General features: G+C 38.6%; 1 protein-coding gene across 2 annotated transcripts in view; it reads left to right on the forward strand.

The window, feature by feature from the left end:
- Positions 1-293: 293 nt before the first annotated feature.
- Positions 294-16,190, forward strand: part of LOC124155894 (GTP-binding protein 2) — a 40,183-nt gene continuing 24,286 nt past the window's right edge. The window contains exon 1 of one of the 2 annotated variants that reach the window (XM_046530069.1): positions 294-368. Coding sequence is in view for 1 of the 2 variants with exons in the window: in XM_046530067.1 (XP_046386023.1) it covers positions 6,861-6,887 (27 nt within the window). In the remaining variant the exon portion in view is untranslated. Of the gene's footprint in view, positions 369-6,799; positions 6,888-16,190 lie in introns of those variants that run through there. The other variant, XM_046530067.1, reaches the window with a different exon arrangement.

The following is a 16,190-nucleotide window of genomic DNA, read 5'->3' on the forward strand; positions in this document are numbered from 1 at the left end:
CTAGTCGATTTGGCTGGAGATAACCAGCCATCCCCTCCACCAGCTACATTAAAATTTCCCCATTCCAGAATCTTCATCAACGTCATTAAATGTGCAATACCAGCTAGCAACAGTGTGTTACTTCAGATTATCCTCCTTCTCCAACATTGTCTTTCTTGGACTTCTTCGCAATAATAAATAGATGCTCGCCTGAGGCAGTACACGTGGCTCCCGATATATCCCTACTCTCGCCGATTGTGCAACTCTTTGAAGCGACGCCACAAAGAGGAATATATGTATACACTTCACTTCTCCGGTGTCGCAGTCTCCCCGACTGGTTCATCAATGGCTCTCGCAATTTCCCGCCTTTATGCTCGTCTCGACGACAGGTGAGTAAGGTAAAACCAGGGATGTTTTCATTCCCTGACCTATTCATTTTTTTTTCATGCGAGTGAAATTTTTTATTGGATTCTAAAGTCATGGCACTAAGTGATAGAGGAATTCCATCAATTGATGGCTGATACTGATTATTCTATTATTCTCGTAATTATCGCTCATTCGCTCCTTCGACCGTGAGGCAGGTTGTGCAGTAGCGGGTTAAGGGAGGAGGTGAAAGGGGCGATCCCTCCCTCTAGTAATTACAGGAAAATTGTGAAGAATTTTTAAGCTTCCTCTCCGATGAAAGTTTTCTTTTCATCGGTTTATCAAACAATGTTTAAAAAGGCTAAAGGCTTGAAAAAAAATCTTAAGGCTTCTGATCCCGGCATATCATCAGATCTCATTGGCAGACGAATTTTGCAGTGAGGTGTTGCATGCTTCCAAGGCGCCACATGAAGTAATGAACCTTCCCTTCAACGCTTCCCGCAAAACAGCTCCCTATAACCGCCCCTGGGGTTGTGATTACTGATCATAGAGTTGATCCCAACTCAGGCATTGGCGTGCTATGATCGCGCATTCGTTATTTAGGTGCGTTTACACTGTGTAACTTTTTACATATAACATGTTATATAAACATGTATGTACAAAGTTACTTGGAACATTTGTTTTATACAACATTTGTTTTGTTTCAAGAGTCCGGCGGAGCCAAATCTGCACAAGTAACTTGTTACAGATTCAGTCCAAGCCCACCTATCAACTGGCTATCCCTACCATGCTCCTCACCTCTTTTCTGTAACATGTTACACACTTTCCCACTTTGTGTGGGAAACCAAAAACTTGTTATGCAACACGAATTTTTGTTTTGTAGCACAATGTTTCATGTAACTTGTTACACGGATTTGTAACTTTTTCGTAAAATATGTTATCTGTAACTTGTTTATATAACATGTTACACAGTGTAAACGCACATAAACTCTTACCTTGCGATTTCGAACGAAATTATCACGAGTAGAAATCGCGTGGATCATTTTTTGGGGAAAAAAGAAAGTTGATGACATGAGCGATTTGATTCCCGTAGGTGGGGTGGTAGACTCAGGGGTGATGCACGTGTTACTGTTCAGTGAAGTGGTCTGCTCATAATCCAGGAAATCGGATGTCTCTTCAGATATCCGTGACCATTTTTTTAAGTTTCTCGAGCAGATAGTTGGACATCAAGGAAACGAATTTGTTTGGTCTTTCGAGTTACAGAGGTTACGCAGCCTAGTATTGGCTCTAGTGCATGCATTTCATGGTGATAAAAGGCGATGAATGAGGGTTCTTCAGCCCTCGGCATATTGTGCCCGTAGCGATAATAATTCGAGCTCAAGTATTCCTGTGTACTTAACGTTTTATAAAAAGTTTATAATATCAATTCATTATTCGCGAAGGCTCAACATTTTGAAGTCTTACTGCTGTAAATTTGGCAAGATTTAATCGGTCTTTCTAATCATTCATCCATTTAAAACGTACCAAAAATTCAAAGTTCATTTAGTGGTTTTGCCGGAAAATTGTTTTTTTCCACGCACGCGGAGGGTTTTCACCAATGGTAAGTAATATCATAGAGTAATATTCTCGGAAAATTATAGGCGAAAACATTTCATTTAAGATTTTAAAGGCTCTAGGGATGCTGTTTTTTCTTAAATTGTATTAGGAACATTTTATCGCAAGGAAACAAACTCTTTGTCATGCTTCGCGATATCTGTTGGGCATTAGAATGGGCCAGGAACATTTTCCATGACTGGCTCTGGTTATAACCACCCTCCCTACTGAAATTATTTGGCCTATTTGCTATTTCGACGACTTCACGTGTAAGGCCCTGACGGAAATCTTCCGTCTTCGTCAATACCCGTGTATGATTGAAATAAGATCGAGACGAGAATGTAGCGCTATCATTCTCTTGATAATACATCCAGTAACAAGAGTGAAACATTGGGTCAAAATTATTTCCACGCATCACTTCCCAAAAGGAACATATCAGATGTGATTCTTAACGCTGTTCTGCGCCTATACGAAACATTTCATGCGCATTCCGATGAACGAACAGTGGTGTGGTAAAATTTGAATCCTCTTAAGCGACAAAATGCTGCTGCGGATGAATATGAATGGTTGTCGGGAAAATTTTCACTGGGACATTTTTATACAGCTATTGGGAAATGCTATTGGAAAAAATAGCTCAATATGTTGTTTTTACGAATGCGAATGGTAACTTATTATTTTAGGGTCACTAATTTTTCCAAGTATCAGTGATTTTTTTTTCAGGAAAAAAATGCCACAGAGGCGAAAAAAAACTATCTATTTTGTAAATCTGTCTCAGTAATTTGTGTCTTTTACTCTTCGAAATCTATCTTAATCTTTCGCGTGAAGGGACTTTAGCTCTGAATAGGATAAACGGGTAAAAGTACCTCCTCCAAAAAGTTCCGGATGTAGAAAAAACTTAAAGGGGGGGGCACAAAATATATTTCGAGGTACCTATACTTTTATCGTAATGAAAAATAATCAAGTTATATGAAAAATTGAAGATAGTTTTATTTAAACTGATTATACGCATATTCAATACAATTCTATCTTATGATATAAAAAAGTTACAATTGTGGTTCTGCAATGTTAGGCAATGTGGGCAGGCCAGCAAAGGGGGGGGGGGACGTGCGCACCCTGCGCCCCCCATATGTATCCGTCACTGCTTCCAAACGGATCCATATGGAGTGAATCCCGGGTAATGCATAAAATACGACGCTTGATGAAGATAAAATTAAAACAATGGTTCATCAATTTCGGTGCAATGGTAATGCTGCCGCAATGTAAGGAACAATCATACATGTCGAGACGCTGATAACAAAACTTTCCATATAAGTCGTGAACCACAGTCGGCGTCAAAATAATCTGTCGCTCTACTTTGTAAATTTATATCTGGGCTTGCTTGCATATAATGAAAAATACGTAATTTTAAAGATAATTTTATTTTTAATTCTGGTTAATTTTTGTTTTGTGAAAAATTCAAAAATGTAGTCACGCCAGTACAATAAATGATTCCGTAAAATTAGCCGTTTTGCCAACTTCATGAACTTTGTAAATCAGGCTAGGGAAAATTATTCCGTCTATGGCTTTCATCTACCACAACAAGTTGCGAGCATTAGTGTAGATAAATAAATGGCTTCGGCGTATTTTTAGAACGCATAATTTGTTGCTTATTTACATTACAAAAAATAAATCTGAATTTAGAATAAAATTTTCTTTTAGATGATGTATTATTCATTATTTTAGCACGCGTACAAGCCCAGAAATAAATTTGCTAAGTAAAGCGGCGCATCATTTTGACGTCGACAGTAAATGTGAGGAACGCATTCCGATATGCGGGCCCCAAGGGGAGCGGAAAGCGATAGAATCCTCTCGTTTGGTTCCCTATCGCCCGAAGTCCAGGCCGATAATTCACTGCCTCGTTTTCTCGCCAGAAATAACTGGGTTTGGTGTCGCAACATCTCTCTCGGCGTTAAGTGGAGTCTAGTCGGTGAATGACTGAAAAAAATCGGCGTAGCGACTAAAGTTTTTCGAGGAGAGGGCCACCAAAATTTTGGAAGGTGGTAACCGCCAGGAAATGCCTATTGAATCGTTTGGGCAGAAAATGAATTAGAACGTTGAATATTTATTTATTTCAGAGTGACTTCCATTTTTTTAAATTAGTAATAAAAAGCTTTTAGTTGAACGGGATGTGTAATATAAATTTCTCAATTATTTAAAAATCTCAAAATTGTGTCAGCTTTGACTTTTTTATGCATCCATCCATCCATTGGGGAGATTGAAGAGACAAACGAGGTAATTGCCATTTTCATGAAAATTTAAAAATTTGCCATCTGCCTAAAATCTTCCAATCAGGGTTCATAGACTCAGGCCTTGAAAAATAGTCTATACATCCTGTATTTTATATATTAGATGTTAAATCTTTTTCTGGATATATCGCTTGAAAACACGAATTTTCACTCTCAAGTTCATAGGATGGTACTTACCTAAGCATACTAAATATATTGATTAATGCTAAAATATTAAAGTCGTATTGACGAAAAACTGATGTGATTATTCAAACGCCATTAGAATCACGATAAAAGTAAAAGTTAGGTTAACCAAGTATATACTTTCCGAGTTATGGGAAAATAAATTTTGAAGGTTAGGTCTTCGGTTACATAAAAACGTCGCTACAATCGGCTCAAATAGCTGTAGAAAATGTGAACTTAAAAATATTATGATTATTTATTATTTTTACACGACTCCCCAAGATCTTTCCCGCCGACGTGTAGTTATTCGATTTTAGTGACTTCTTATGGTCACATCTCAACGGTTTTCTATTCATTCAAACTTTTTCATTCTCTTTTATGACAATGGTCGAGTCGTCCGTTGAAACGCTGGTGACTTGCAACGATTTAAACCGATGAAAATCCTGAGGAAAACTCACGAATATTATTCGTCGGGTAAGAATTTCATCTTATATGGATTATGATATCCACATTATCTGTATCCTTAATCTGTCATTCAAACTCGATCGGTGGTGCCATGGTGCCGGAACGCCGTTTCTGCACTGGTAAAGAAAAGTCATAATAGTAAAATAGCACTTTTATCAATTTTGGTGCCTCAAAATTTCTAATGTCGTGACCAAAACAAATTTTAAAAAATAAAATTTGAGTAATAACTTGTAATGAAACATACACAGAATAATATTTCACTTTTAAACAAAGTAAAGGAGATTTCGTTCTGGCACTGCTAATTCTGGCGTGAAACCATTGACTTAGATGTCATATATGGTAGTTAAACATACATTTCATGAATAGGGTGGCTTCCTATTATTTTTTTATTGCCTAAATCGAAAGATTATTACTCCTGGAGTACGTATTTCACGCTTTTAGATTTTTAAATGACGATATCTATTTTTCGCGATTAAATGAAAAGTGAAAAATTTCAAGCGCGCGAAAACGCGACGCGTAAGTAGGAATGATGGGAAAAAGTCCGTGCGACGCATTTCTGGTTCCCCCTCCCGCCTTGTGAGGTGACCTTGATCGAGGCTCTGAGCGCTGATAGGACGCAGGATGCTATCGGGTAGCTGAGTACCTTGCTGGCTGGTAGCGCTTGGCTTAAAAAAGGTTTATTAATACCTTATCAAACGAAGAAAACTTTACGACCTTAGCCAGTTTTAATAGGTGATTATTAAGACATGTTTCCCTGAGCTCTGTGCCTCATGCATGCATTGGTAATCTCAGACGATGTATAGCTCCTATCCTCTCGTGTAGAAACTAGGTCCCTGTGACGTCACGTGGAGTGGAATCGCATGGGCGCCAATCTGGCCTTTTTCAAATGAGGATAAAATTTGACCCTTGCCATTCGTCAAAACCGGTATTTCAAAAACCAAATAATTTGTGTATTATGAATACACTAATGGTGGGTAACGAATCGCAATCAATGCCTTTCGTTTTCTTTGATGAAGGAAACTACCCTATTGCTGTGAGAAAAAAATTCCCTTGGACTCGGATCGAAATATTGAACGGATGCGCGGCTTTTGCGCAGGTTTGAGGCCACGAATTTTTAAATAGAGGATCCAGTTGCCGTCATCTAAATGTGTTGTCAACCGCCGCGCTTTTAATTCGGTTTACTAAAGTCGCCACTTGCGTCGCTGACGGACATATTGATTGATCAATTAAGTTATAATATATATAAGTTTCGGGAAAGGAAAAATACGAATGTTTGAGCGGGATTGAGGCATTCTGCCTATTTCCCGAGTAATTTATTATCTGCTTCATTTTGGGAACCCTAGTTCTGAGTTTCATTAGGGAAACTATTGGTACCGAGGGAAAGGACAAAGTATATTGGGGATCATATTGCTGTGTCAGTGGCGCACTGGAAGAATTCCTAAGAACGACATTTTCGATTGCTTAACCACTTTTGCGTTACGCATGGTAAGTGATTGATTGTGGCACTGAAATTATATGCAATAAGTACAGCTCTGAGACTAAATTAACTCACAAAATATAAATGTAAAACTGGCTGTGATTCTGGGATAACGAGGCAATTGAGAAACTTTAGATAACGAGTAAATTCTAAAGGAGTATTCCAATGTATTCTTTGGTTCCGTAGTTAAATATCTTCGATTATCCCGGGTGCAGACAGGGTGACCTGGGAATCCCAGCAGTGCGGAGACTCGAAGCCTTCGTTAGTTTCTCGCAACGACGATCTGCGCGCCATCTATCAAAAGCCGGTTGAACCGCTTGTAGCGGAGGAGAAAACCCGATGCAGCGAATGCCCATCCCACCCTTCCCTTTCCCCCGTAATTTTTCATCCCCCCACTCTTACCATTTCGTATGATGCAACCACTGTCGGCTTCGCGCGTACAATTCGTGACCATCTACTTCAAAACCCGCCATGCTTGCACCAGCTCGTCGTTTTCACTGCACCGGCACAAAGGGGAACCTGTTTGTTGAGCTGATATGGCAGTTAGCACGATCGTGGCTAAGGTAGGATACAAAATATATTTGTTTCCTATAAAAAATTCTCTTGGGGGACCCACTTCCATTTATCGACCATATGTTTGCGGCAAAATTTTACGTTCGATCATAATGTTTTTCGTGAATTTTTGCTGTCAATTAGCTTCGAAAATCATCATCTTCGTTTAATTTATAAGCTCACTTCACTGTCCTCTTCCCTGTACGATTCCCCGTGTGTGTGTTTTTTAAATTTCAGTTTGTAAACACTAGTATTGGATGCGCTGAAGAAGCTGGTCTCTCCTTATGACTCATTTATTACTTAAATTTTACGCTATCACCTTCATTTGCATTCAGCGAATGTGCAATGTATCGTAGACTATTCTCAGCATTTGCCTGTAAATCAAATTTGAAAATTTTACCCCGATATTTCCTCAGATGAAAAATGTTTATACTCATCGTGCATACAAATTTTGAAAAGGGTCTTTGCTCTACATCCTGAGAATTTCAATTAAGTTTCAATAAAGTTATGCGCCAAATAACGGAAAAATAATAATTGATATGCGGGACGTAATGCGTCCTCGTAAGCTCACACTATCGCCACCTGTTCTTTATTTTCCTTATTGTCTTATTATTAGTTAGCGCGAAAACCCATGGATGCGCGCGGCAGAAGTTGCGGTAGTTGATTTTCCACTTTGGATGATGCAACTTTTATGGGTATTTTTGATATCGAATATTAATGCAGTATTTCCTGAAAAGATGAGCAGAACTATTTATTTTCTTTGCTCATGCTACACTGGAAAAAATGTTTTTTTTAACGAATAATTTTTATTGATAAATTTATGCTCGCAGTGGATTACCGAAATGTTTCATTATTAGGTATATTTTATCGGTGCGTTATTGAATTAGGCATTTGAGAAATAAATGGCATTTGCATACTTCTGCTAATAACCTATAACAGTCAGTGTTTAATTTAATTAAAAAATTGCGTGAGGTCACTAATTTAATAATGCGAATTAACGCGAAAACAAGTAATTGGAAAAGTCTCTTATCAACACTTATTACTGAGAGATATGATGCAAGCGCGGCAGCTAATTGCTTGACTACGAAGTATTTAATTTCCTGGTTCCTCTTCGGGAGGAACTTATTTCATAGGAAGTGGGTGAGATGGTTCTTTGTCTTGAACGGAATCCATGGAGGATTACTTGGCTGTTTATTGTTAGCTCAGGTTACTGTTACTATGCAGCAGTCCTTCTCGCAAAACGTATTTTTATTTATTTATCGCAGTGACTCTTGAAACTACGATATCTGACACCCCTCCGCAACCCAACCTCATAATTCTGCCGCAGAAAAAGTTTGCATTATTTGCTCATCGGTAACATAAAGCTAAATTTAGGGCAGGTGCGCGAAATACAAGTTGACCCTTATCTAATTGTGAGCTAAACTAAGGATTTTTTCCTCTTCATACCAGGTATGAACGATCACTGGAGGACAGGAAATTTATCTGTATATCTTCAGAGTAATCTCTGGAGACAGGCAGGCGGACACTTGCAGGCAGGGCTGGGCGGTATTTCAAATACAAGTGTTTTAAAATACGTATTTGAAATAAATTTGTTTTATGTACTTTGTATTTTAATTACATGACCTGAATGTATCTTTTATTTTATATCTCAAATACACTAGATTCCGGTTAATTGAGACACATCGGGACGTGCGCACTCCGCCCCAACTAAGCGTCTGCCCCTCTCGGCGAACTCTCTCGTATATGGGCATAAAAAACATTGAAATGGTGGAATGAAGATTAAGGAAGGTTTATAATGTAAGCAAAGTTTATAAAACTATTAATTTTTTAATAAGTCAGCGAGTTTAGTTAATTTAGCATCATTTTTAAGAATTAGATCAAATTTAGTTGAAAATATTTTTCACAGCCTCGGGCGACGCAGGAGGTCTTTTGCTAAGTTCTATTAAGGAAAAAAATCACGGTTAATTAGTCAATAAAACATGTTTCCTAAATATTGCATAAAGTTATAAACATGCAGAGTATTTGCTGGTCAAATCGTATCTCCACGTCCGAGGAATTTGTCTAATGTACCCTGCTGTCTTCTCGTCATCTTCGTCTTGTATTTTGTATTTCAAATACATACAGATTTTTGGTATTTTCCCATTTTAAAATTAAAAAATACATTTGTAAAATACTTTTGAAATAGCTCTGGTAACACTTCCGTAGCATTAGATATACTTCAGAGATTATTTCGGTGTCGTCAGAATTTTTTTCTTCATGTTTGCAACTATCCAGAACGTGCCAAGGCAGGCTATATTTTACTAAGATCTCTTATTTTCCGTAAAATTGTATTTGTATTTTAAAAGGTGTTTAAAATACTATTTTATAGTTTGTTTTTCAAATACCCCTTGCCAAAGATATTTTGTATTTTGCATTTCAAATACATTCGGAGCGGTATTTTTTCTTTAACATGTATTTGGAGCCAGTGGCGTAACTAGGAATATGCTATCGAGGCGGTTAAGGGGTGTAGGGGTGACTCTACCCCCACCCCCTAGGCAACGAATTTTTTTTTTTAAACTGACATGCCTGGAAATACATTTTACACTATTTTGTCACTTAAAATTCGGTTTCATTCGTAATTCCGCGGGAAATCATCACAACAGAGAAAATATTAGCAAACTATAAAATTTTCTGAGGCTGTGGGGGTGATCTATCCCCTCATCCCCCCCCATTATTACGCAACTGTTAGGAGCGGTATTTAAAATACTGCTCGGCCTGTATTTTGCCCAGCCCTGATTGTAGGATGAACTTCCATTTCTTTAGGACTAGTAATTCTGGTTTCGCTTGAGGTAGCTCAAGTGTGTCGTCGCAAGATTCTCCCATCCCATCTCGGAGGCTCCGTCATGCCCCTGAATGGTGGCGACACCTTCCTGCATTCTTCCTTCCCTTTCTCTCCCCCTACGGAGGTGACAGGTATTCCCTATCCATGATCTACGAGCCCGACCACAAGGGTGTCCGCCCAGGATCTCGATTCAACTGTCACCGGGCGACAAAATCTAGAAGAAAGACGATAATCAAATAATGTACTTTGATGTATTAAAAAAAGGCTTTTAAACTATTATAGTTATAGGTTTAATTAAATTTCTTACTGCTCAGGAGCGGTCTGGGGTGGTTGGGCGCCCTCGGCTGGTGCTCCTGATGGGGCCCTTCCACGGAGAGTTTTAGGACATTGCATGCCCGGAAATGGATTTTGACGCAATTCTGGCTCTTAAAAACTAGATAAAAGTTAATAAAATAAAAATTTCGTAAACAAATGCTGTAAAAAGTGAGACTTTCACAGCTTAAAAAAATTAATAATACAAATCTTATTAAAAAACAAATCTTAGTAAAAAAACTCTCCAATAACCTTTCCGAATAACCTTATCAAAAAAGTATCTGGTTATCTTCATTCTTCTGACTCCTTTATTTTATTTATTTTTCTATATAATATTTTTACACTGATGTTGTAAATAAAGCACATGATGAAAAATTAGAATTATATCACTGCAAAAAATTTTTATTGCAAGTAATTTGGGTCTTTTTTTATTCCACTTTTCATTTACGCTTCACGATATACGCGAGCGTTGTGGGGCCCATAAGCTCGGGGCCCTCGGCGATCGCCGACCTGGCAAGACCGTCCCTGTTACTGCCTATACAGGCATGATCAATAAAAGAGCGATTAGTTAAATTCGGGATTTAAAATGTAATTGAATTTAGTACCCAAAAGTTGCTGTAGGGTGCATCGTCATTTTTTTAACGCCAACCGGTATGCAATAACGACAAATATTCAAAATTGAACGAAAATTCCATGTATGTCGTTTCACTGTGTAACTTTCGAAAATCTTTTTATTTTTTTCTGTTTTCTAATCTCCATCCTTTTGGTTTATCCATGAGTTCCTTGGCCACGAAAGAATTATATCGTTCAGCCGAGCAGAGTTCGCTTAGGTCTGATGAATAACTTGATGAACATGCTAATTCTCTCGTAGGAATAGGGTAGTTTCCTTCATCAAAGAAAACGAAAGGCATTGATTGCGATTCGTTACCCACCATTAGTGTATTCATAATACACAAATATTTGGTTTTTGAAATACCAGTTTAGACGAATGGCAATGGTCAAATTTTATCCTCATTTGAAAAAGGCCAGATTGGCGTCCATGCGATTCCACTCCACGTGACGTCACAGGGACCTAGTTTCTACACGAGAGGATAGGAGTTATACATCGTCTGAGGTTACCAATGCATGCATGAGGCACAGAGCTCAGGGAAACATGTCTTAATAATCACCTATTAAAACTGGCTAAGGTCGTAAAGTTTTCTTCGTTTGATAAGGTATTAATAAACCTTTTTTAAGCCAAGCGCTACCAGCCAGCAAGGTACTCAGCTACCCGATAGCATCCTGCGTCCTATCAGCGCTCAGAGCCTCGATCAAGGTCACCTCACAAGGCGGGAGGGGGAACCAGAAATGCGTCGCACGGACTTTTTCCCATCATTCCTACTTACACGTCGCGTTTTCGCGCGCTTGAAAATTTTCACTTTTCTTTTAATTGCGAAAAATAGATATCGTCATTTAAAAATCTAAAAGCGTGAAATACGTACTCCAGGAGTAATAATCTTTCGATTTAGGCAATAAAAAAATAATAGGAAACCACCCTATTATCCGCCCTTGGAGTTGGCCTTCAATGAAGCGCGGCTTGACATTGAGAAGCTTATGAGAGTTGCTGAGATTCTATATCGTATGACCAAGTTCGCCTTTCCCATATGCCGAGGTGAGATTTGCATCACACTTCTGACCACCTCTGCACCGGGATCATCAGAGTGAGGCACCGCTTTCGATGTGCTACGATAGGCTCGCTTCTCACCACGGTTTCACCAAACGATACTCATGATCGACATTTTATTTTCATTGCAGAACGTGACTACTTCAATTTTAAACTCTGTTTCTTAACGATTTGCTGCTTCTATTCGATACAAACGTATAGAACTAAGCATAAAATAACATAGAAAGCAATTGGAAATTTGCGTTGTTTGTTTGATGGATTTCAGTTTAGCTGCCAATAGAATACCATCGATATAACAGATAATAATCTTAATGTAATGTCACGAATAGAATAGGAAATGTATTGGCTGACTAATACCGAATTAAGAATACATGTAGTTTGCTGAAAATTTAAGTTGGCTTCTCTTGCGTCGTCCGAGTATTTTTACTTTAAAGTGTTCTTTACTATATATGTTAATCGATTTATCACAGAAACTACATTTCTAATTCGGAAACCTTGAATGGACATTGATGGCGGAAAACTGATTCATCCTTTCGTAATATTGCAATTCAATAACAATGGAAAACTAGTCATAAATTATCTAATTGAGTATTCCAGGCGGGTACAATTCTTATGAGTTTCTTTTTTGTTAATAGGGATGTCATTATGCACTGCTTTAGGATACTCCATAAATGATATGTAGCAAAATGAACTGTGTCAATGGTATTTATAAATAATTTGAATATTCATTGCGTAGACTGGAGATTTGGAATCAATAAATTAATTGGAATAAATATTAACCATTGTTTTTATTCGGTTGACGTTTAATATTGGAATCGATATCTTTACTATACCCATTTTTATTATAATTTATGGTCTAATTATTAATTAATTGTTATTTGTCTGACGAAACAGGCATAAGAATTTCATGTGCAGTTCACCAAGGAAATTAAAGTTGCACAAATTAGTCAATACGCATCATTACACGAATCCAGAATATCATTATTTGTACCGCTATTATTTCCATTTAAATTTTCTTCTGGAACTCTGCAGTACACGTGATTCTTCATAATTTTATGGATCGGAATGCTAATTTATTATAAAATGGATAAATCGCAATTACTAGCTTATTTATTTATAGTTCATAATACCCGATCTTATCTTAACATTAATTTCCATATGCTTAATTATATCTCTCACTCCTGTGATTTTGGTATATGCAGACTCAAAACTTGTGGTTAGAGAACCTTATATTTTTCTCGCTCCAAATATTTCTGCTTTGCGACTATATATCGCGACTTCCATCATAATTACTATTTGTTCTTTTTAGTTGTTGTGGCGGATATGTGGGGTAACGGGACAATAGATATACGGTGCAAATGTGCATTTGATAAAATCGAAACTTTGATAGGGTACCTATCATTTTTTTTAGTATTTGGTTACATTTGTCGGAAAATTTTCCATAATTTGGTATAATTAAATGGACCACTTCGAATGTTTTAACAAAATAAAATCACTTCGGCCTGAAGACTCCTGCTGGAATCCCGGCGAAACTGTCGTCAACCTCTGACAACCAATGCGGCGAAAAACGGGAAGTTGGAGGGATCCACGAATCCAGAACGCTACGAAAAACTACGAGCCAACTCTAAATATAATTGATTTTAGTGCAAATTATTCTGACTGAGGGCATACGATATTTTATTCGCTTTTGACGCGCTATAATCGATAAAAGCTTATCGTTGAGTTACATTTTCAAAAGTGGGACATATTTTTCAGTTTTTATACTATCGGTAGTGCAATCTTCCCCCATAATGACTCCATAAAATATTTTACTAATAAAACGAAATGCTGGATGTTTATAATAATAATTGAAAATGCTTCATTTTCATCAGAGAATTAGTTATGAACCCCCGATTTTGGGTTTTAAAAATTTAATAATTTTGTAGGATTGCCCCCGAACCACCCTCTGGCTGGGGGATTTTATCCCCAGACCTCACGGTTTCCATGGCAATATCCCGTGGTTCAAACCTAGACCGGCCACTGTTTAAGTGAACTCTTCGATCGACTGTGCTTTTGCGTTTATGAGTCACGCATCTGGAGCTCTATTTCTTGTACAAATATGGTGAAAGATCTATCCAACCTGCTTCTATGCAACGCTTCCTCATTGTTCGTTCACCTGCGAGGCTTCCGTTGGCTGAAATAGGTCAGGGTGGTTTGCTTACTTGATATCCTCTATGCAGACTATTTTTTCGGTATTCAAGCCATTCGTTCAGATAAACGTAGGGCATTAAATTACGTTATCCATTTTCTTTGTGTTTTCCATGAAAAACACGAAATTCGATGTTAGTATGTTATGTACTGAGTTTGCTCTGAGGGAAAATTATGAATTTTCGCTCATTTTCTCAGTGTAAGATTAATGAGGCATATATTTTATCTATGTATGTATAAATTAATGAGGCATATAATTTATCTATATATGTATAAAATAGGATGCCTGTTTGTCTGTCCGCTATGCGTTTCCATACGGCTGCACGAATTGCGTCCTAAATAAGGACATAGGTAAATATCATGCTCCCCAACCCCGTAGTGCTACTGTCGGTTGCGACCAATGCGTCGTTTTCTCATTACCGTTTGCTGCGCCACGTCATATAACTTCTGCGGTTGGGAATCCTGCCGCGTAGGCACACCTCTTGACACTCTCAAAAAAGGTCTCATTAAAATCCTATATGATCATGAAATCCAAGTTCTAAGTTTCCCACTTCTCTGGGTACTATTCTTACCCAGCAACGCTGGGTGGCCTGCTAGTAACTAATATTTGAAGAATATATGGAGAATACTGCAAAATCGAGAGCTCAGGAACCTGTACAGAAGACCAGATATTTTGGCTGTCATAAAAGGCGGAGAATTAGGTTGCTTGGTTATGTAAGGCAAAGTTAGGAGGATGCTATGATAAGGAGAGTGTGGAGAGGTCAACCTAGAGGAAGCCGCCCACGGGGAAGATCAAGACCAAGATGGAATGACCAAGTGGTTGAAGATATGAGAAGACTTTGGGGAGAGGTTGACTTGGCGGAGGAAAGAGTAGTCTGGAGATAACTTGTTGTTGAGGCTAAAAATCGACTTGGATTTGAGTGGCCACGGTAATGCCAATAATCAAGTAACATCACCGCAGCAGCAGTTTACGCACGTCTGCTTCGTGGCATTGTAAAAAGCTGCTGAACACGGTACGGGAGGGACCACTTCCGCGAGTTGAAATTGCACCAAATGCTGTCATTTGTAAACGGATTTCATACCAACTGTCGCAACCAACAGTGACACTGGCTCGCGTGAGAGCTCGCAAAATAACTCGCGGTCAACTCTCGGAAAAAATTGCATCTGTGAGCTAGGTTTAATAGTAGCAGTGGTGTAACTATGGAGGATGAGGGGATATATCCCCCCCAAAGCCTCAGACAAATATAAAAATCATATGTAGCCATTGTCTAGTTTTGACGTATGATAACCGTATCTGCTTAAAGTTAAATTTTAAGCGCCAAAATGATTTAAAATGTATTTCCAGGCTTGTCATTTTTCAAAAATTTTCCCGGAACCCCCGTTCAGTGGCGCCGACTCCATGGGGTCTTAGAGGGCCCGGGCCCCTTCAAAAATTCGTTAAGGGTGTGAGGAAAAAATGTGTCAGGCTTATCGATTTTCCCCGGGGTGGCCATATACCGAAATTCGAGTTATCAGGGTTCTAATTTTGATCATATTGACTCTTCTAAAATGCTTTAAAGACTTAAAACTCACTACTTACTTATAAAATTTCCCGGTGCAAGATCCTCGGTTTGGGCCCCCCAATATTATTTGTAAGTCGGCATCCCTGCCCCCGTTGCCTAGGGGGGTCCCCTTCCCGTACCCCTCCATTCCACCCCAAAGCATATTCCTAGTTACGCCACTGAGTAGTAAAGTGGTATATTTATAACTTCCATTCGCCATATAATGAGCTGAAACGAACGTTTTATCAACCTGCACCCTTTCGGTATTTTACATTGAATTATCCCATTAGTATCTGTCTCTCCCTGGCTTTTCGATATTCATCAATAACTGTTAGCATTATAAGCTGGTGAAATGAAAACTTCCGTCGGAGAGCCACCTTTAATATTACCATCTTTTCCATTTTTTTTAGAAATTGGCGGGGCGGCCGCTCCGCCCATTCCCCTCCATAATCTGCCTTTGTTATCTTTGTCGGTAATGACATGCGTCCCCCAAAATGGGTTATCATTCCTGCCAACGTGAGGTCTCTCTTAATATCGTTTGTTTGTGCGTTAACGCAAAAATATATTGGGTCATCGTATCATTCGGTAGCAGCTAGGAGATAATATGACGATTTGTGACAAAGGTGGTATGCCTTTGTCCCAACGGCCGTAAATGTGACGTACCCACTTCCTGGGCGGTCTGGGGTATTTTGGGGCCCTCGGCTAAAGCTCATGACGTGGTTCTCCAACGGACAATTTTAGGAAATTTGGATGCCCGGAAATGTATTTTAACCCTTTGTTTTTAATAAGA

This window comes from Ischnura elegans, chromosome 3 (assembly GCF_921293095.1).
Source record: "Ischnura elegans chromosome 3, ioIscEleg1.1, whole genome shotgun sequence".
NCBI lineage: Eukaryota > Metazoa > Arthropoda > Insecta > Odonata > Coenagrionidae > Ischnura > Ischnura elegans.